The 23,886-nt window shown below is 44.8% G+C and overlaps 1 protein-coding gene across 10 annotated transcripts in view; it reads right to left on the bottom strand.

Moving 5' to 3' along the window:
* The window catches only part of LOC135508051 (homeobox protein Meis2-like), a 117,919-nt gene that overhangs the window by 50,859 nt on the left and 43,174 nt on the right, over positions 1 to 23,886 (bottom strand). For 8 of the 10 annotated variants that reach the window (XM_064927964.1, XM_064927965.1, XM_064927963.1 and 5 more), the window contains one exon: positions 21,741 to 21,886. In XM_064927964.1, the coding sequence (XP_064784036.1) occupies positions 21,741 to 21,886 (146 nt within the window). The remainder of the gene's footprint in view (positions 1 to 21,740; positions 21,887 to 23,886) is intronic. The other 2 variants (XM_064927966.1, XM_064927971.1) reach the window with 1 other exon arrangement.

The following is a 23,886-nucleotide window of genomic DNA, read 5'->3' as shown; positions in this document are numbered from 1 at the left end:
CTTAGAGGGAGAAAAACTACAGTATCTCATTTAGCTGGTCACCACCAACACATCACAGGCCCATGATTCAACTGACCAAGGGGGATATCGATAGAGTGCAGGGGGCTTTTCCCCATTTTTCCATTTTCCCATAACCCCCTCTTGCTTGGTAAATTGCATGGCTCAGAGGAAAATGGGAGAAAATGGGAGAGGGAAGACAATGTGAGGTTGGGAGAATGAGAGGTCTGACAAAATTACTCTGAGAAGATTCAAAAGCCTCAAACCCATTCCTCTAACACAGTCTGCAACGGAGAAGATAACCACATGAAACAAGGTCCAGGAAAACAACAGATAATCTGGGCCTCTCCATCTGTAACAGTGCCAGTCCTGGTTTTGAGTTTTCCCACCATTGGGGCACCGCATACAGTAGCGCAGACTGCCCTCCTTCCTCCTTCCAAGTCCATTACATCATTCACCTCTTTTCACCAAAAGAGTAAGCTAGGCCTGGCCTTAGCCAATGGATCGATGTTATGACTGCAGCAGTGGGTTAGGCCAGTGGGAGGAAGGGAGGCGCAAGGGTCGAGGGGGTAGCTGAGGCTTGCTTTTGCTGAAGTGTGAGGCCTTAGAGGAGGCAAGAGGAATCTCCAGCTATGGAGCAGTAGTTTATAAATCCTTCACTCCTCAGCTCTCCTCTGTTTGTCTTCTGCTCAGGTCAGGGCATGTGCAGTAACCTCGACAGGGTATGGGTCCCTGGTCTTGCACAAAGTGGCCCCTAGCACTGTAGACACCCATCTGAATGTGCTTAAGATAGTCCTTGGCTTCTCTTGAAGAGATTAATATTAACTAAAGATGCACTGAACTAACTTTAGCTTTATGTCACAAATTGGGGCATTTCTGAGACAATTCAAGCTTTCGGTGGCTGTAAACATCAGTGGTGACATCCATGCACGGGCCTCTTGCAATTGCACTTGTTTTCCTTTTGTTGTTGTTTTGGGGTGTTGTTTTTACTTTTTGGGAGAACATGTTGAGGGTTGTTCTTTTTTTGTTGTTGGCAGGCGCTGCAGAGTTTCACATGGCTTAATCCCCTCTTAACAGCGTCAACAACGTGTTGTAAACATACCCTTAGCGAAAGCACTCATTTCTGCTACTTCATTAAACAAGGAGCGTTAAGGCACGAACAGCAGGCCTGAGCATTAACAACAGGGAGGGACGGAGGGAGGGAGAGGAGCGGAGGAGAGAAGGTACGAGAGGCTGCCTGTCAATAACAGGTAGGGTAAACTAATAAATAGCACACCACACTGTTTATCTAGAGAGACAATAAGGGTCTATGTGAGACATTGACACAGATATACAGTAGGTGTGTAACAACTGCAAGAGAGCTGTGTTGTATTCTGTATTCTCTATCAATGCCACCCTAGATTGGGATCTGTGAAGTGGAACTATGACAGATCTAGATTAAGGGGGCCAAGTGAAAATGTCTAATGTTCTCGCGTGAAACAAGTCACGGCTATTACCCCCTAATGCTCCACTAAACCTGTGGAGCAACCAGCCAGCCAGACTACATGGCTGTGCGTACTGTAAACAAAGCTTTGTCAATCACGACACACCAACACCACTGGGCATTACTGTAAAAAGGCTCCGACATGAAACAACCAAAGGTTGATGTGGCTTGTCATATAATTATATGGCCCAGAGTCACTGGACACCGCCTTCTAAACTTTCAGGGAGTTTTTCTCTCTCTCTGTCGTGTACGAAAAAAGGTCTCGCTCCTTCTTGTAAAACCCTGGTAGACAAAAAGTGTTTCCTATAGTTGAAATGAAAACATTTGTTAGGGTCCAGTTTTTGGTTGTCATGGTTTTATCTTCTAGGGGAAGGTTTAGTTGTATGTCTTTATCAATGAGGACTGACTGATGGTACAGTGGCTTCCCAGCTTCACAGGCCCATGTGAGAACCAGGCTAGCGAGGAACAGATGGTAGACCGAGCTGAAGTGACTTGTGTCCTCGTCCCACAGGGTCGCTGAGCTGAGCAGCATTAGTTAGAGGAACAAACTGTGGAACCAAAGGCCCCGCCCCACCATACCTGAAGCTCCCCTTCACTCATTATCCTTGACTTCAGTGACTTCCAAAACACAGCCACTCTCCTCTTTCCTGATGTATTATCGCTTCACTTTAGTTTTGTAAACTTCAGATAGAGACTCCATATATATATACACTTAATATGGCAACTCAAGCTTTCTTGTAGGCGTATAAGCCTGGGGTCATGTGGTATGTGTAAGCACACACACACACACACACACAGGGTTATGCAGTGGCGGTGAACCAAACGGTTACCTGGGTTGCCAAGGCTGACTGGAGAGCTGACTTCTTGGCTCCGAGGCAAATGAGCACATGACAAATTAGTGTGTGGGCCTCCTTCAGCCCTGAACCTCCGTGACCCCTTAGGAACCTCATCAACCCCCCTTTCTCCCTTACACCCCCTTCTGAACCTCACAAAACACAAAACAAGAGAAAATGAAACCACTACCGTCACAATGAATACCCAGAGTCGTACAGAACATACTCTTTATCTCCTATAAACATACAAAATCGTGGAATAAAAATACATTGTGTAGGCAACAAAAATATGGTATAAACAGTTTTAAAAACAGTGCTGTAAAATGAGAACAGTTGTGTATTTCAAACTGTTTGCAGATGTGGGATATACCAGTGAAATGGATCTAGTGGTGGCCCTAACAATACACATGGATTAGAAGGACTCAAACAGACAAACAGACATACAGACAGGGGACACTACAGAGAGAGATGTTTAGTCTGCTCAAACACAACCGGCTGGCCCTCTCTTTTCGAAGGCAGACTAGTGCACTTGTTTATCGTTTGGGACAAACACCGGTTACCAAGCTTGGCCAACTCTTCCAAGCCCGTGACTCCAGAATGACCTAGCTAGCCAGGCTCTTTTATGTCCCTCTCTCACTCTAAAGGGCTGGTTCACAGAGCCACTCCCATCGGGGCTCGACCTGGAGAAGACACCCGGTCGCCATGGAGACTAATGCTCGGTTGAGGGGGAGATTATTCTGTGATCATTTGCTAGGGAGGCTTGTGGTGCTGATGTGATGCACTACTTATCTTCTCATCACGTTATCACTAATCATCACATCACTACTCATCACGTCATCACTACTCATCTACTCATCACATCATCACTACTCATCTACTCATCACGTCATCACTAGTAATTTACTCATCACATCATATCTACTCATCACGTTCTACTCATCACGTTATCACTACTCATCTACTCATCCTAAGATCCAAGATGGCGTAGCAGTCAGACGTCTTTGTCCTGTCGTGTCCCTTGTATATAGCGTTTTTTAAACATATTTTTCTTCGCATATTTTTTTAAATATTTTGCTATACCTCAACATCTAAATACTCTCCTGCAACCCGCCTCACCCAATGTAGCGTGGATCTGCTTTTTTCCCCCTAAAGTATCTATATTTACTTCGAATCTGGAATCCCTCAACTGAAGCGAGCCAGCTAACCACCAGCTATCAGTCAGCAAACCATTGCTAGCGGTCATCAGCTAACCTTCAGCTCGAATAGCTCTCGCCAGTTCGAACAACGTGACTCTAACCAGAGCATATCGGACCTATTATTTTTATCCCCGGATTCCCACCGCAAACTGAACATTTTAATCTGGATCAACAACAGTGGTTAGAGCGTTGCGCTAGTAACCGGAAGCTTGCAAGTTCAAATCCCCGAGCTGACAAGGTACAAATCTGTTGTTCAGCCCCTGAACAGGCAGTTAACCCACTGTTCCTAGGCCGTCATTGAAAGTAAGAATTTGCTCTTAACTGACTTTCCTAGTTAAATAAAGGTAAAAATAAATTTTAAAAAGATCCCCTACGACTGGAATTCCGACATAGGACTCCAACAGGCCCCTCAGGCGCGACGCCCGCTGAAGGGCCATTATGCTAACCAGCTAGGCCTGCTAGCTACCTAGAGCTACTTGGAACCCTACTAATTCCACGACCGGTCTATCGACGTCACCGCATGAAGAGGCAAAAACAGACTTAACCCCATCGCGACGTCCCCCAAAGGCTAACTTTCTAGCCCCTGCTATCTGCTTGCTAACCGGGCCTGCTAACTGCTAGCCTGCCCCGGTCTACTAACTGCTAACTTGTTGAGCCCCGGTCTGCTAACTGCTAGCTTGTTTAGCCCCGGCCTACTAACTGCTAGCTTGTTAGCACAGGCCTGCTAACTGTCTGAATCGCCTCGTCCCCAGCACAACCAACCATTTATTTTCAATCTCTTTTCGATTTTTAATTCGATTTTACCTTCCGGTAACCTGCCTCACCCAATGTGATACGGAATCGCTATTATTTTTAATTTTAGAAAACATTCAAGAACCTCCAGAAGCTAACCAGCTAATTAGCTACAAGCTGTTTAGTCATTGTTAGCCACTGCTAGCGGCTTTTACCTTCTGCACAGCCAGCCCTGTTTTTAGCCTGGATAATACTCCACAACAAAGCCGGATTCCTGCCAAAATCCCTGGACCACTACTTCTGATCTTCACAGCTAACGCCACTGCCACAAAGCTAGCACCAGTTAGCCGTGAGCCAGGCACATCTCCCTGCTAGAAAACTACTGCTACAAAACCTCATTCGCCATCTGGCCTGGATTCTCTGTCGACACGGCCCCCCGCCGCACCACCACGACTGGTCTGCCAATGAATACTCCATCCGCTGTGCCTTCAACCGGCCTCCATCTGAGCAGACCCACCCCTACCACCCCCGGGCTACTAACTTTAAACCCCGTGTCGCCCGCGTGCTAGCGTAGTGGCGGCTTTCCTGTTCCATCTACTGCTGCCCCCTGGGCACTATGATCACTTGGCTACATAGCTGTTGCCTGCTGGACTGTCCATTAATCATGGTACTCCATTCAGTTTATTTATGTTGCGAACTCAGGCTCTGTGTGTAGTTAATCCGACCCTCTCTGCCTAGTCATCACCATTTTACCTGCTGTTGTTGTGTTAGCTGACTAGCTGTTGTTAGCTGACTAGCATTTTACCTGCTGTTGTCTCACCTGTTGTTTTAGCAAGCTCTCCCAATCAAGACCTGCGATTACTTTATGCCTTGCTGTATGTCTCTCTCAAATATCAATATGCCTTGTATACTGTTGTTCAGGTCAGTTATCATTGGTTTAGTTTACAATGGAGCCCCTAGTTCCACTCCTCACACCTCTGATACCTCCTTTGTCCCACCTCCCACACATGCAGTGACCTCGCCCATTATAACCACCCAGTGCCTGGGCTTACCTCTGCTGTACCCGCACCCCACCATACCCCTGTCTGCACATTATGCCCTGAATATATTCTACCACGCCCATAAATCTGCTCCTTTTATTCCTTATCCCCAATGCTCTAGGCGACCAGTTTTGATAGCCTTTAGCCGCAACCTCATCCTACTCCTCCTCTGTTCCTCAGGTGATGTGGACGTAAACGCAGGCCCTGCATGTTCTCAGGCACCCTCATTGGTTGACTTCTGTGATCAAAAAAGCCTTGGTTTCATGCAAGTCAACATCAGAAGCCTCCTCCCTAAGTTTGTTTTACTCACTGCTTTAGCACACTCTGCCAACCCTGATGTCCTTGCCGTGTCTGAATCCTGGCTTAGGAAGGCCACCAAAAATTCGGAGATTTCCATATCCAACTATAACACTTTCCGTCAAGATAGAACTGCCAAAGGGGGAGGAGTTGCAATCTACTGCAGAGATAGTCTGCAAAGTTCTGTCATACTTTCCAGGTCTATGCCCAAACAGTTCAAACCTCTAATTTGAAAAATTAATCTCTCCAGAAATAAGTCTCTCACTGTTGCCGCCTGCTACCGACCCCCCTCAGCTCCCAGCTGTGCCCTGGACACCATCTGTGAATTGATCGCCTCCCATCTAGCTTCAGAGTTTGTTCTGTTAGGTGACCTAAACTGGGATATGCTTAACACCCCAGCAGTCCTACAATCTAAGCTAGATGCCCTCAATCTCACACAAATCATCAAGGAACCCACCAGGTACAACCCTAAATCCGTAAACATGGGCACCCTAATTGACATCATCCTGACCAACTTGCCCTCCAAATACACCTCTGCTGTCTTCAATCAGGATCTCAGCGATCACTGCCTCATTGCCTGTATCCGCTACGGGTCCGCGGTCAAACAACCACCCCTCATCACTGTCAAACGCTCCCTAAAACACTTCTGCGAGCAGGCCTTTCTAATCGACCTGGCCCGGGTATCCTGGAAGGATATTGACCTCATCCCGTCAGTTGAGGATGCCTGGTCATTCTTTAAAAGTAACTTCCTCACCATCTTAGACAAGCATGCTCCGTTCAAAAAATCCAGAACTAAGAACAGATATAGCCCTTGGTTCACTCCAGACCTGACTGCCCTCAACCAGCACAAAAACATCCTGTGGCGGACTGCAATAGCATCGAATAGTCCCCGCGATATGCAACTGTTCAAGGAAGTCAGGAACCAATACACGCAGTCAGTCAGGAAAGCAAAGGCCAGCCTTTTCAAGCAGAAATGTGCATCCTGTAGCTCTAACTCCAAAAGGTTCTGGGACACTGTAAAGTCCATGGAGAACAAGAGCACCTCCTCCCAGCTGCCTACTGCACTGAAGCTAGGTAACACGGTCACCAATAAACCTGTGATAATCAAAAACTTCAACAAGAATTTATAAACAGCTGGCCATGCCTTCCTCCTGGCTACTCCAACGCCCCCCTCCCCGCAGCTACTCGCCCACACCTCCCCAGCTTCTCCTTTACCCAAATCCAGATAGCAGATGTTCTGAAAGAGCTGCAAAACCTGGACCCATACAAATCAGCTGGGCTTGACAATCTGGACCCTCTATTTCTGAAACTGTCCGCCGCCATTGTCGCAACCCCTATTACCAGCCTGTTCAACCTCTCCTGAGATCCCCAAGAATTGGAAAGCTGCCGCGGTCATCCCCCTCTTCAAAGGGGGAGACACCCTGGACCCAAACTGTTACAGACCTATATCCATCCTGCCCTGCCTATCTAAGGTCTTCGAAAGCCAAGTCAACAAACAGATAACTGACCATCTCGAATCCCACCCTACCTTCTCCGCTGTGCAATCCGGTTTCAGAGCCGGTCACGGGTGCACCTCAGCCACGCTCAAGGTACTAAACGATATCATAACCGCCATCGATAAAAGACAGTACTGTGCAGCCGTCTTCATCGACCTGGCCAAGGCTTTCGACTCTGTCAATCACCATATTCTTATCAGCAGACTCAGTAGCCTCGTTTTTTCTAATGACTGCCTTGCTTGGTTCACCAACTACTTTGCAGACAGAGTCCAGTGTGTCAAATCGGAGGGCATGTTGTCCGGTCCTCTGGCAGTCTCTATGGGGGTACCACAGGGTTAAATTCTCGGGCCAACTCTTTTCTCTGAAAAAAAAATAATGTTGCTCTTGCTGTGGGCGATTCCCTGATCCACCTCTACGCAGACGACACCATTCTGTATACTTCTGGCCCTTCCTTGGACACTGTGCTCTCTAACCTCCAAACGAGCTTCAATGCCATACAACACTCCTTCCGTGGCCTCCAACTGCTCTTAAACGCTAGTAAAACCAAATGCATGCTTTTCAACCGTTCGCTGCCTGCACCCGCACGCCCGACTAGCATCACCACCCTGGATGGTTCCGACCTAGAATATGTGGACATCTATAAGTACCTAGGTGTCTGGCTAGACTGCAAACTCTCCTTCCAGACTCATATCAAACATCTCCAATCCAAAATCAAATCTACAGTCGGCTTTCTATTTCGTAACAAAGCCTCCTTCATTCACGCCGCAAAACTTACCCTAGTAAAACTGACTATCCTACCGATCATCGACTTCGGCGATGTCATCTACAAAATCGCTTCCAATATTCTACTCAGCAAACTGGATGCAGTTTATCACAGTGCTATCCGTTTTGTTACTAAAGCACCTTATACCACCCACCACTGCGACCTGTATGCTCTAGTCGGCTGGCCCTCTCTACATGTTCGTCGCCTGACCCACTGGCTCCAGGTCATCTACAAGTCTATGCTAGATAAAGCTCTGCCTTATCTCAGTTCACTGGTCACGATGGCAACACCCACCTGTAGCACGCGCTCCAGCAGGTGTATCTCACTGATCATCCCTAAAGCCAAAACCTCATTTGGCCACCTTTCCTTCCAGTTCTCTGCTGCCTGCGACTGGAACGAATTGCAAAAATCTCTGAAGTTGGAGACTTTTATGTCCCTCACCAACTTTATTAAACATCTGCTATCTGAGCAGCTAACCGATCGCTGCAGCTGTACATAGTCCATCGGTATATAGGCCCCCCAATTTACCTACCTCATCCCCACACTGTTTTTATTTTATTTACTTTTCTGCTCTTTTGCACACCAGTATCTCTACCTGCACATGTTAATCTGATCATTTATCACTCCAGTGTTAATCTGCTAAATTGTAATTATTCACTCCTATGGCCTATTTATTGCCTACCTCCTCATGCCTTTTGCACACAATGTACATAGATAATTTTTTTTCTACTATGTTATTGACTTGTTTATTGTTTACTCCATGTGTAACTCTGTGTTGTTGTCTGTTCACACTGCTATGCTTTAACTTTGCCAGGTCGCAGTTGCAAATGAGAACTCGTTCTCAACTAGCCTACCTGGTTAAATAAAGGTGAAATACTACTCATCTACTCATTATCTACTCATCACGTTATCACTACTCATCTACTCATCACGTTATCACTACTCATTATCTACTCATCACGTTATCACTAATCATCTACTCATCACATCATCACTAATCATCTACTCATCACATTATCATTACTCATCTACTCATCACGTTATCACTAATCATCTACTCATCATGTTATCACTACTCATCATGTTATCACTACTCATCACGTTATCACTAATCATCTACTCATCACGCTATCACTACTCATCTACCCATCACTTCATTACTACTCATCTACTCATCACGTTATTGCTACTCATCACATTATCACTACTCATCTACTCATCACATTATCAACACTCATATACTCATTATCTACTCATCACATCATCACTACTCATTACTCATCATGTCATATCTACTCATCTCATTATCACTACTCATCTACTCGTCACATTATCACTACTCATCACGTCATCACTACTCATCACGTTATCACTATTCAGCTATTCATCACATCATCACTACTCAACACATCAGCACTACTCATCTACTCATCACGTTATCACTACTCATCTACTCATCGCGTTATCACTAATCATCTACTCATCACGTTATCGCTACTCACCTACTTATCTACTCATCACATTATCACTACTCATCATGTCATCACTACTCATCTACTAATCACGTCATTACTACTCATCTACTAATTAGTCATTACTACTCATCTACTGATCATGTCATTACTACTCATCTACTGATCACGTCATTACTACTCACCTACTCATCACGTCATTACTACTCATCTACTGATCATGTCATTACTACTCATCTACTGATCACATCATTATTACTCATCTACTCATCACGTCAATACTACTCATCACGTCATTACTACTCATCTACTGATCACATCATTATGACTCATCTACTCATCATGTCAATACTACTCATCTACTGATCACATCATTATTACTCATCAACTCATCACGTCAATACTACTCATCACGTCATTACTACTCATCTACTCATCGCGTCATTACTACTCATCTACTGATCACGTCGTCACGTCATTACTACTCATCTACTCATCACGTCATCACCACTCATCTACTCATCACGTCATTACTACTCATCACGTCATTACTACTCATCTGCTGATCACGTCATTACTACTCATCTACTCAACACGTCATTACTACTCATCTACTCATCACGTCATTACTACTCATCACGTCATTACTACTCATCAGCTGATCACGTCATCACGTCATTACTACTCATCTACTCAACACGTCATTACTACTCATCTACTCATCACGTCATTACTACTCATCTACTCAACACGTCATTACTACTCATCTACTCATCACGTCATTAATAGTCATCAACTCATTACGTCAATACTGCTCATCCACTCATCATGTCATCACTCATGTTAACTCCTATATTGACAGGGTTGATACTATAGGTGCCATCTCTCTACCACTGTTGTTGCCTATGTTACCATTGATAGTTATGTTTGTGTAACTAATTTTGCCATGGATCATGGCAGTCATCATGTCACAATGACATGACACTCATTCCTATCCTGCTGCATCTGATTTACAGATGTCTTCATACACTCATGATTGTAGGAGATAAAAAAATACCCATGATATAAATAACTAATTATTCTCAATGACACAACGTTTCACAACATTCAGTCACACTTTTTGACAGTGAAAGATACCAGTCATATCTAAGGTTCCAGTGAATATGCAACAGGGCTCTATACGAAACACAATTCAAATGAACCCACGTGAAAGTGTTCGGCTCAACATACGACCCCCAAACTGACCCTGGGATATATCACTTCCATTTCAGACAGCCCAGGGTTGCAATACACTTGGCTTAGCAGCTTAACAGCATTTCCCCAAACACCCCGACCAAAACGGTGCATGGCCCAGCACAAAACCTGAGATGCTTGATGCCTGCCTGAGAGTGCAACCCCTTCCTTCATAGACTGCATTACACTTATGGGTGAGTGGTTGCACACGCACACACACACACACACACACACACAAACACACACACACACACACACACACACACACACACACACACACACACACACACACACACACACACACACACACACACACACACACACACACACACACACTAGCCCCACTAGGTCTGCTCCTGAGGTCCCCTATTTATTTTTATAGGTGTTTGAGGATTTAGGTTAGTCAAAAGACAAGGCCAGGCCAGGAGTGGTATCTTTGAATGTGAGTGCTTCCTGTTTTCATTGCCTGGTTCGACCCTTGCCTTAGCAGGTTCTATTTGGGGCTAACAGAGGGCTAGCAGGTTGCTACAAAAGCGGAAGGCTGAGGGCGCCAAAAGGCTAATTAGGAGAACTTCATCAAATGAAGGGGCAGCCCCTTTTACTGCTATGGAAACGCCCCAGCTAGCAGTTAGCCTAGCAACACAACCTCACTCTCTGTCTATCTCACCCTGCCTATGTCTTCCCTTTTCTCCCTAGAGCCCACCTCTCTCTTTCCCTCTCCTCCGCTCCTTACATCTATCCTATCTTCCTGTTTCTCCATCCCTCCCTCCCTCCTTCCCTTTCTGCCTCCCTGCTTTTGAAGTGCAGTCGAACATTTTACCCCTAACAGTGAAGTTTACCTTTCTGATAACATAATCTCCCTGTAGTATTGAAAAGCTTAAACCAACAGTCTGGTATTTCACTTCCCTTAATGTGACTGGAAGACATCCAGAAACTCAGAAAGACAGAGGGAGAGAAAGGGAGGGAGGGGAGAGGGAGAGACTGTCTCTGGCCCTCTAGTGCTAGCTTACGCCAGCTGATCTCAGCAGTTTGCCAATTCCACACAGGGCATAAAAGAAGCCAGCTCGCATGCTTTCTGCTGCTATATGAATACATACATGAAAGAGGCTGGGCTTATCACAATAACTCGAACAAATAATTGCCGGCGTATTCATTACGTATAGAAGATATCAGATCTCGGCTGCCACACACAAAATGCTGTGTTTCATTCTCCCTGGGCTGACTGAAGGCCGCTGAAGGACTGAGGGGCAAGTGGCAATTGAAGCAGACCTATTTTCCATATCTGATTGTGATGAAGAAAGCCGCCCTGCGATTTCTCCCATGAGAGTGTGAGGTCAGGGGGAACCCAGGAGGGGGGCGAGGAGGGAGGGGAGGGGGAGGCGATTTTGTTATTCTGAATCCGAAAGCCAACAATTGTTACTGTTGGCCTGTGTTGTTTTTCGCGGTGTGAAGGGGGTCCCGTCCTTTTGAGCTCTTTCAGAATTAGGTGACAATGGCTGGATGTAGAGAACATATGTAGGGAGACCCCTGTGGTTGCTCTCATGGTGGAGAAGCTAGCACGCTGGAGAAAATACAAGCCCCGCTACCTTTCACTCTCTGCCTCAGTTAATGAATGTGTCAATGGAAGAATGCTGCAATAGGCCATTCAGGGGCCAAAGTCCCCAAGAATTCGCCCCTGCACAAACACATCCTGAAATGGAAAGTACATTTGCCTAACAAATTAAAAGAAAGGGTGAATGGGTGTGTGTGTGTGTGTGTGTGTGTGTGTGTGTGTGTGTGTGTGTGTGTGTGTGTGTGTGTGTGTGTGTGTGTGTGTGTGTGTGTGTGTGTGTGTGTGTGTGTGTGTGTGTGTGTGTGTGTGTGTGCTTGTGTGTGGTGTGTGCGTGTGCATGTGCTTGTGTGTGGATGTGTTGGGGGTAGAGTAAAGTAGAGGGGCATAATTCAATTAGTCTTCTTTTTTGACTTAGAAAAAATGAAGAAGTTAGGTTAAAATGGAGGGATTATTGCTTGTACAAGTCTGGCCAGGGAGTCTCACAACAGACAAATCAAGATTTGAGAAAACATCTCAAAGCAGGAGAGGTAATAAAGGAGAGTGGGAAAAAAAGGGATTTTGAAAGCTTTACTTCTCTGAATTAGAACAACTGCCCCTGGATCCAATCTCTTGTGTCTCCCCTTTCCACTCTTTCAATGCAATTTTAAAACAATTCTAAAGGAAATTGGTGGAGAGGCAGAAAAGCTTTCTTTGCTTCTTTCTCTGCTTTTTTGGAGCAGGGGAGCATTAGAACTGTGAGAGGCCTTCAAACGGGCATTCCTCGAGTCGCCAGGAAAGAAGCCTAATGATCCCTCAATAAAGCGAGAAATGTCTAATTCGACCAAATTGCCAAAAGTATGTGGACACCCCTTCAAATTAGTTGATTCGGCCCTTTCAGCCACACCCGTTGCTGCCAGGTGTATAATATTGAGCACACAGACATGCAATCTCCATAGACAAACACTGGCAGTAGAATGGTCTTACTGAAGAGCTCAGTGACTTTCAACGTGGCACTGTGATAGGATGTCACCTTTCCAACAAATTTCTGCCCTGCTAGAGCTGCCCTGGTCAACGGTAAGTGCTGTTTTTGTGAAGTGGAAACGTCTAATAGCAACATAGTCTCAGATGCGAAGCGGTAGGCCATACAAGCTCACAGAACGGGGCCGTCAAGTGCTGAATCGCGTAACGCGTAAAAATGGTCTGTTCTCGGTTGCAACACTCACTACCAAGTTCCAAACAGCCTCTGGAAGCAACGTCAGCACAATAACTGTTTGTGGGGGCTTCATGAAATGGGTTTCCATGGCCGGGATCACCATGCGCAATGCCAAACGTCGTCTGGAGTGGTGTAAAGCTTGCCGCTATTGGACTCTGGACCAGTGGAAATGCGTTCTATGGAGTGATGAATCACACTTCACCATCTGGCAGTCCGACAGACACATCTGGGTTTGGGGGATGCCAGGAGAACGCTACCTGCCCGAATAAACAGCACCAACTGTAAAGTTTGGTGAAGAAGGAATAATGCTCTGGGGCTGTTTTTCATGGTACGGACCAGGCCCCTAAGTTTGTGAAAGGAAAACTTAACGCTACTGCATACAATGACATTCTAGGCGATTCTGTTCTTCCAACTTTGTGGCAACAGTTTTCTGTTTCAGCATGACAATGCCCCTGTGCACAAAGAAAGGTTATAAATGGTTTGTCGGGATCGGTGTGAAAGAACCTGACTGGCCTGCACAGAGCCCTGACATCAACCCCATCGCATACCTCTGTGATGAATTAGAACGCCGACTGTGAGCCAGGCCTAATCACACAACATCAGTGCTCGACCACATTAATGCTCTTGTGACTGAATGGAAGCACGTCCTCACAGCAATGATCCAACATCTAGTGGAAAGCCTTCCCAGAAGACTGGAGGCAGTTATGGCAGCAAAATGGAGACAAACTCCATATTAATGCCCATGATTTTGGAATGAATTGTTTGAAGAGCAGGTGTCCACATACCTTTGGTCACATACTGTAGTATGAGCGCACCAAATTAACCAGCTGTGTGTGTGTGTGTGTGTGTGTGTCTCACCACCCTGGTAGGTGGCCCCCGAAATGTTCAACCCTCACTACCTTCCCCTTTTTCCCTCCTTCACACACAGGACAGCCATCTAACTTCAAGCTCACTGTCAGCTCCCAAACGAAGCCCATTTTATTCTGCGGGTTGGGGAGAAATCTCCAGCCAAGGATATGTAGCCTAGCCATGAACTGTACTGTGTGGTGGTACTGCAAGGCTAAGGGCTGTGCTGTGTGGTGGTACTGCAAGGCTAAGGGCTGTGCTGTGTGGTGGTACTGCAAGGCTAAGGGCTGTGCTGTGTGGTGGTACTGCAAGGCTAAGGGCTGTGCTGTGTGGTGATACTGCAAGGCTAAGGGCTGTGCTGTGTGGTGGTACTGCAAGGCTAAGGGCTGTGCTGTGTGGTGGTACTGCAAGGCTAAGGGCTGTGCTGTGTGGTGATACTGCAAGGCTAAGGGCTGTGCTATGTGGTGGTACTGCAAGGCTAAGGGCTGTGCTGTGTGGTGGTACTGCAAGGCTAAGGGCTGTGCTGTGTGGTGATACTGCAAGGCTAAGGGCTGTGCTATGTGGTGGTACTGCAAGGCTAAGGGCTGTGCTGTGTGGTGGTACTGCAAGGCTAAGGGCTGTGCTGTGTGGTGATACTGCAAGGCTAAGGGCTGTGCTATGTGGTGGTACTGCAAGGCTAAGGGCTGTGCTGTGTGGTGATACTGCAAGGCTAAGGGCTGTGCTGTGTGGTGGTACTGCAAGGCTAAGGGCTGTGCTGTGTGGTGGTACTGCAAGGCTAAGGGCTGTGCTGTGTGGTGATACTGCAAGGCTAAGGGCTGTGCTATGTGGTGGTACTGCAAGGCTAAGGGCTGTGCTATGTGGTGGTACTGCAGCTCCACTGCTCCTGAATAGATAAAAGTGATTAAAGCACTCCTGATTATCCCAGACCAATATGTAATGGATTTACAGCCCTTTCAATTAGGCCGTATTTGCTAGCCACTCATTATTTGGGCTTTGGTTAGGTAATCAGGGGGGCAGAGGCTTTGGGCAACGCAGGCACATGGAGTGGGGGCCCCTGACCCTCTTAAATGAGAGGATCAGGATCATCCTGGGGTTCTGACCTGCTCACTACCTTCCTCCCTCATTCTTCTTCTCCATTCATACATCCCTCCTTCATCCTATCACTCTGTCCATCCTAACTATGCCACATGGTCAGCAGGCACCAGCTTGTGTGTCCCGTCCACCTCTCTGCCTGAAATCAGACCTCCCGGTTAAAAATCAATACAGACCGCCGTTCCGATAATGTTCTGACATCAGAGAGGGCGGTGGGACATGACAACCCTACCCCCCCCCCACCCACCGCACACACACACACTCCCATCTCTTGGACCATGCTGCCTGGCTAGCTTTATCACCTCAGTGAACACAAACACTGTTCAGTGACTCCTGACTCTACAGTGGCATGACAGGGACCCTCGCTAATAATAAACACAAGTGCACACACACACACACACACACACACACACACACACACACACACACACACACACACACACACACACACACACACACACACAGATATTAATTTCTAAAACTATCCACAGAATGAATGTGTCCTCTGAATATTTAATCCAAGGCGTAGTGTCACTCTTTGCCTACTGAAGTGAATGAGCCGTTGTCAGATGTTGTCTGATTTAAGTGTTCGGCAAAGAGAGAGAGAGTGAGGCAAACAAACAAGCTCCTCTGTGTTTTGGCGAGAAGCCAGCTTAACATGCAACCTCTCAACCTCAAACAACGGACAGAATATAGGCTTTACTTAGCCAGACAAACTTCTCTCTTGGAGGAGAGCCCAAGCACTTCCCCAGTGTTTCCGCAGATCATGTATGTAGACATTTGCTCAATCTTGAACAAACTTTTTCTGGCTGGTGCTCGCATTGCCTTCATTGTTTGTTTTTATAACAAATAATAACTATGGACATGTGTGCATTCCTATCAAAGTAAGTGCCTTATTTTCTGTATATTGTTGTCATTTCTACTGTACAGTAGCATACAATATGTATGTATACATGATGTATCTATGTATGGAGCATAATGTATTTACAGTTTTATTCACATGTTTTCAAATACTGGTGACAAATAATGCATTCCGATTATTGCAAAGAGTGTAATGGACACCTATGTGTATAAAATACTTTTTTGAAGGTTGTACTGATTATGATGCGCTATTCTGTTTGCCAGCTATGTGTCGCCACATTATACATTATACAATGCAATCTGGGTGTCACGTAAATGTCTGTCAGACCAAAGATGTTATCACTTCTTTGGGATAGGGGGCAGTATTTTCACGTCTGGATGAAAAGTGTGCCCAAATTAAACTGCCTGCTACTCAGGCCCAGAAGCTAGGATATGCATATTATTAGTAGATTTGGATAGAACCACTCTGAAGTTTCTAAAACTGTTTGAATGATGTCTGGGAGTATTACAGAACTTATTTGGCAGGCGAAACCCCGAGGACAAACCATCTAGGGAAACATTTTTTTAAGGTCACTCTCTTTTCAATGAGTTTTCAATGGGACTCTAGAATTTTAAGGCCCTTGCTTGCAGTTTCTATCGCTTCCACTAGATGTCACAGTCTTTAGAAATTAGTTGATGCTTTTCCTTTGAGAAATGAAGAAGTAGCCCTGTTCAGAACGAGGGTCGAGTTTGTTAGAGGCGCGTGACCTAAAAGCACGCTCCACTTTGTTTTCCTCCGGTATTGAACAGTTTATCCTGTCTTAAATTTTATCGATTATTTACGTAAAAAAATACCTAAAGCTGTATTAGGAAAGTTGTTTGAAATGTTTGGACAAAGATTACAGGTAACATCTGAGATATTTTGTAGTCATGTTGTGCGAGTTGGAACTGGTGTTTTTCTGGATCAAACGCGCCAAATAAATTGACATTTTGGATATATAACGATGGAATTAATCGAACCATTTGTGATGTTTATGGGACATATTGGAGTGCCAACAGAAGAAGCTCGTCAAAGGTAAGGCATGAAGTACATCTTTATTTCTGAGTTTCTGAGATAATTGCATGGTTTGCTTTCGCTGTAAAGCCTTTTTGAAATCTGACACGTTGTCTGGATTAACAACAAGTGTAGCTTTAATTTGGTGTATTGCATGTGTGATTTCATGAAAGTATAACCCTAACCCTAATTTAATTTGAATTTGGCACTCTGCCATTTCACCGGATGTTTGTCAGGTGGGACGGTAGAGTCCCATCTAGCCTAGAGAGGATATTGAGGTTGAAGGATTGGTTCACTCATCTTTCGAGTAAACTTCCATAAGTGAATGAAGGGAAATGAATGATCGTAGACGACACACCCCCTTCAACATGCATACTGCAAACAGACCAAACTTATCTTGTCTCTTCTTATCTTTGGCTGATGCGAAAAAACAAACGTGGTGGCGCGCACAATTGTCAGATTAGTTTAGATTTTTAACAAGTGTTTTACTCAATTATTTCAATCAATGGAGACATCACCCGTGATGTGATGAATTGTAAATAGTAATTGCTATTAGCTCATTCATATTGTGGTTTCTGCCAGCCAAGAGTTAGCTAAATATGACTGCTTGTGTTCTGTCAGTCTTTTGTCAGTTAGAGCTAGGACTGATGTAGGCTACATTTTCCGGTTTGGATGATGTTTGTGCAAAATGTTTCCGTGAAAAAACAGTGTAGCTGTCAGTGTAGAATAAACACAGAGCCAGTATTGTATTGAAAGGCAATGTGATGTGCAGTATGTGACAAACCAGTGGACAGGGCTGCTGATGTTACACTAGCTAGGCGTCAGCACTACCTCCACATCTCAGAGGCTCTTCAGCAGAGCAAACTAGCTTTGTCTGATTGAATTGACCTGGTCACTCTGGACCAATGACAGGTGAGTGACAGGCGAGCGTGACAAGTCAGTGACAGGTGTGTACGTGTACATGTACATGTGTGTACACTTGTGTATATGTGTGTCACAGGAGCTTGCTGACGGCAGCACGGCTCATAATAAAGGCCGGAACGGACTTTATGGAATGGCACCAAAACACATATGGAATGGCACCAAAACACATATGGAATGGCACCAAAACACATATGGAATGGCACCAAAACACATATGGAATGGCACCAAAACACATATGGAATGGCACCAAAACACATATGGAATGGCACCAAAACACATATGGAATGGCACCAAAACACATATGGAATGGCACCAAAACACATATGGAATGGCACCAAAACACATATGGAATGTCACCAAAACACATATGGAATGGCACCAAAACACATATGGAATGGCACCAAAACACATATGGAATGGCACCAAAACACATATGGAATGGCACCAAAACACATATGGAATGGCACCAAAACACATATGGAATGGCACCAAAACACATATGGAATGGCACCAAAACACATAGAAATCACGTGTGTGATGTATTTGATACCATTCCACTTATTCTGCTCCCGTCATTACCACGAGTCTGTGTCCTACCCAATTAAAGTGCATCAAACCTCCTGTGATGTGTGTCCACTAGGGCTGTGATGATATCGCATTTTTTTCCCCCATGGCAAAAATAAAAACAAGAAGCAGACCAGAGTCCTTGGTCCTTTAAAAACCTGCTGTATGTAAAATATTGTGTGCTACAGCTTGGAAAATAAATACATGTGACTCTGGACGACAACAGGATGTTTGTTTCCAACATTAGGGCTGTTTTCCTAAAGAAGTTCAATATTTCCTTGCCAAAATACTAATGAGTATCGCGATACTGGTATTGTTCCAGCTAGGGCTGTTATGGGTGACCGTATTACCGACACACCGGCAGTCACGAGTCATGACCGCAGGCAAATTCCACGTGACCGTTTAGTCATGTTAATTAGCCTTCTACAATCTCTGATGCTGCTGATGGTCATTAGAAGCCTACCAAACTTGCAACCGCCTGGTCCCTCTAATCACTCTGACATCAATGCAAATGTAATTCAAAATCAAATCAAACATTTCAAGAGAGCCCATGAGCTTATGTTGCGCAACAATTCTGTAGGCTATGCAATTGCATGATAAAACAGAGTTTTGAGGGCCTCTAATAAAAAGAGGAGGATCCCATCAGATTTCTATAGGCTAGGCCTACAATATTTATTTCTCAACTTTCCTAATATTAAGCACATTGCATCACTTTACTATCTGGCTGACATGAAAATAAACCAAGGGAAAAGCGTCCTCCATTCGCTATTTAAGTACATGTATTTCTTCCCCTGCCCCTGTTCTGGAGACAGGTGCATGATAATGGTCCACTCTAAATTAAAACTAATTTCACGCATATATTATTTAGTTTATGTAAAGACAAAATTAAATCAAGAATACTCTGATGGGTGACAATATTAGCCCATCACTTGTGAATGATATATTATCATTTGTGAATGATGCCCAGCTTGTGTGCAGTAAGGTAAGAAACAGCGCATGCCTTTTTTTGGTGACTTTTTCAAATCATAGTCCATACACCTCATGTAGCCTAGCCCATAGGCCTATATGTTTTAATAAGGTTTGTATCACACCTCATGTAGCCTAGCCCATAGGCCTATATGTTTTAATAAGGTTTGTATCACACCTCATGTAGCCTAGCCCATAGGCCTATATGTTTTAATAAGGTTTGTATCACACCTCATGTAGCCTAGCCCATAGGCCTATATGTTTTAATAAGGTTAGTATCCCACCTCATGTAGCCTAGCCCATAGGCCTATATGTTTTAATAAGGTTTGTATCACACCTCATGTAGCCTAGCCCATAGGCCTATATGTTTTAATAAGGTTTGTATCATACCTCATGTAGCCTAGCCCATAGGCCTATATGTTTTAATAAGGTTTGTATCACACCTCATGTAGCCTAGCCCATAAGCCTATATGTTTTAATAAGGTTAGTATCACACCTCATGTAGCCTAGCCCATAGGCCTATATGTTTTAATAAGGTTTGTATCACAACTAAAGTAACAAATAACTTCTTAAAATGAAACACATTCATCCGCATTACAACCGGTGTCGATCCTACCTGGCATACATAGGTGGTGCGTGAGTTTCAAGTTTGGGGATGATTTCACTATAAAAATACACCTTTATAATGAAACATTACATGCATAATTCCATATGTGATACATTTTGAGAATGTTTTCCCGCTAATTGATTGTATCTTGGAATACTCGTGCTTATAGCCTACTGCTGTGTCTGCATTGCTGTGCTTATAATGTAAACAAATAACCTCATAGTTTATCAACATTTTAAGCTAAATGTTCTTCAGCCTCATTGCTTTAAAAAATAATTAAATTGGGAGGCGAAAGGTTGTATTAATTTGGGATCTATCGCATCCCACAACTGTCCCAGACTATGTTTGGAATATTTAGTTCTCGCACAGAAGGACAAGTTGACTAATAGATTAGGTCAACTTTTGAACTATGGGGGAAGTAGATTGACATAGGCTAGTGCTTTTGCTGTTCGTTAGGCCTACTCATCTTATTGGCTGACGAAATGTAATTGAGGACAGTTCTTCTAACATCTTCAATATGCACCTCGGAATTCAATAACAAGGATGTGAGCAAGTGCATCCCAGATGTGTCTGTCTTCACTTATAGCCTACTTCGGAGCTGAGATAGACGCGTGTGAGAAGAACCCGATCACATGACAGACATTGGCTAATAAGAATTGAGATATCTGAGAGAGCCATGTGAGTGAGAGGTGCTTCGGAACACACAGCCAGGAGAAGGGAATTATAATTATCATGTACAGCCCAAGGGCACAGCGGCCAATGGCCGTAAAAGGCATGTATTTTTTTAGGGAGCATCACTGCCGTCGGGAAATTTGAGATATTATCAAGTGCTTGTCAAATTGTGAATGAGAGACTGATGAAGTGTGTGCAGGCTGAGCAAGAAATAAAGCAAAGCTCCTGCCTTTCATGTAACTTTTTTAAAATCATCATTAGAGTCGCATCATGCAGCCTTGGAATGTATTAAAAATAAAAACATATCGTCCAATGTTTGTGTCACAACTAAAGTTGCATAAATAACTATAAATGAAGCATATAGGAATAGCCGTATGCGTACTCCCTCAGAAATCGTTTGGAGAAAACATCCTTTCTATTTTATTCAGCTATGTTCAATTGTATTCTTCATACTATAAAATAATATAAAATAATGCCACAGAATTTTAAGAAAATCTTGTCTACTAAATGAACTAGTGTAACCCAGAGCCATATGGCATAGACAGATCAGAGTATGCTATTCTGTTCTTCTGAAATAAACTACATTTTCTTTATATCATGTTTCTTTCAACCTGTCTTAAATAAATCATGGATTTATTGTGATGGTGTATTTTAAATAGATTTCTTCCATTTTTTTCAAACGTAGATGTTCCAAAGGTCTACATCAGTGGCTTGTAGTCTATGCGTGGAAGCCATGAGATGCTACATTTGTTTATGTTAATTAACGGTCAATTCCCATGATACCGACAGTTATTTGCTTGACAATCACCGGCTGACAGAATTTCATAACTGCCACAGCCCTAGTTCTGGCCCCAGTGTGCACAGGCTGGTCCACTATGTGGGTACTCACCGTGAGATGCTGGAACAGCCACGCCCTCATGATGTTGGTGGCCACCTTGGGGAAGATGCCGCGCTTCTTCTGCCTCTTCTTCTCCTTGTCCGGGTCATCATCATCACCTGTGCCAGGAGACGCCACGCTGTTCTCTAAACCATCTCCTAGGCAGAAACAAGACACAGGGTTAAATAGCAGCCTAGGACAGAAGATGGACTGATAAGAAGCCTTGGCATTAACACACCACAAAGGGTTAGGTAGAACGCTCGAAGCTAAACCTAATATATAAGACGCTAAAGCTAACCCAGTGGGTTATCTAAGTTAGATGGAGGACTATGCCTTTGCCTACACAGCAGTAGCCTTCACTAATGCCTGCATCGAAGTAGTGGGATTTAGGCACAGAGGGAGAGGGGTTTGCTGTAGACAGAGAACTAGAGGTGAGTTCTTACACCCAGAACAGTGGAGAGGAATGGATGGGGGTTAATGACAGTGTTTTGGTTGGAAGCAGAAACACGAGGCTCCTGATTCCACTCCAGATTGTTCAATGGGAGGAGAAAAAGGGAGAGAGCGAGGGAAAGAAGGGGAAAAAACGACAAGGAGGCTTCAAGATTGGGGCTGCAGTACATTAAGTCAATGAAATCCACAGGCTTGACATAATGTCATGCTTTTTTTCTGATCCAAAGGGTCTGGATGGACTGAGAAGGGAGTCTTTTGAACACACTCATACACGCAAACAAACCCACAGAAGTTTGTTGGCGAACATTCGGGGGCACCCAATTGAGTAGCTTGTGAATTAAAGTGGGGTGTGCATTGGGTTTGTTAATTGTTGCAGTTTGATGCAGATCAGCATGGCAGGCCAGTAGAAGGGCGGCTCTCTCTCCCTTTTTTTGTATTTAACTAGTCAAGTCAGTTAAGGACAAATTCTTATTTTACAATGACGGCCTACCTCGGCCAAACCCTCCCTTAACCCGGACGACGCTGGGCCAATTGTGCGCCGCCCTATGGGAATCCCGATCATGGCCAGTTGGGATACAGCCCGGGATCGAACCAGGGCTTGTAGTGATGCCTCTAGCACGGAGATGCAGTGCCTTAGACCGCTGCGCCTCTCGAGAGCCCTCCCTGCATTAATGTCCAATAGTGTTTGATTTCGGGAGGAAAACAAGTGCATATCAAGGCAGTCTTTCTCCTTTAAACCAAAATTTCCATCTTTGTGCCCTCGCCTTTTCTGTCTCCTCTCCTCTGGCCATTAATTGTGCATTAGCAAAAATGATTTACTTTTAACAGTCATAGTTATTTTTTCTTGCCCTCGGGCACAAATGCCTTGAAAGCCTTCCTTGAGGGCATCTAAATTATGTATCTGAAAAACTCCTTCACTAAGGCTGAGAAGGACCCCGGCATTCTCAAAATTCAGACTTGCATGTCCTCCTGTTTTTGGGGAGGCATCAATCAGGGGCACCTATACAAGCCCTAATTTTGCATAAATATTTGAACTAATAACACTAAAAAGAGAGGAAAGAAAACAGATCCGACTGGCGGCATAGTCAAATGCAAAATAGATGAAGAATACAAGGACATGCAGCATAAAGGTCTGTCTCCCCCTCCTCCTCTCTCTCTCTCTAATTACCCCTGTCTGTCTGTCTGTCTGTCTCCCCCTCCTCCTCTCTCTCTCTCTAATTACCCCTGTCTGTCTGTTATCTGTCTGTCTGTCTGTCTGTCTGTCTGTCTGTCTGTCTCCCCCTCCTCCTCGCTCTCTCTCTAATTACCCCCGTCTGTCTGTCTGTCTGTCTGTCTGTCTGTCTGTCTCCCCCTCCTTCTCTCTCTCTCTCTAATTACCCCTGTATGTCTGTCTGTCTGTCTCCCCCTCCTCCTCTCTCTCTCTCTAATTACCCCTGTCTGTCTGTCTGTCTCCCCCTCCTCCTCTCTCTCTCTCTAATTACCCCCGTCTGTCTGTCTGTCTGTCTCCCCCTCCTCCTCTCTCTCTCTCTAATTACCCCTGTCTGTCTGTCTGTCTGTCTGTCTGTCTCCCCCTCCTCCTCTCTCTCTCTAATTACCCCCGTCTGTCTGTCTGTCTGTCTCCCCCTCCTCCTCTCTCTCTCTCTAATTACCCCTGTCTGTCTGTCTGTCTCCCCTCCTCCTCCTCTCTCTCTCTCTAATTACATTTACA

Source organism: Oncorhynchus masou, chromosome 21 (assembly GCF_036934945.1).
Source record: "Oncorhynchus masou masou isolate Uvic2021 chromosome 21, UVic_Omas_1.1, whole genome shotgun sequence".
Classification (NCBI taxonomy): domain Eukaryota; kingdom Metazoa; phylum Chordata; class Actinopteri; order Salmoniformes; family Salmonidae; genus Oncorhynchus; species Oncorhynchus masou.
Note: the sequence above shows the minus strand (reverse complement) of the source record. Positions and strands in the feature narration are given on the sequence as shown.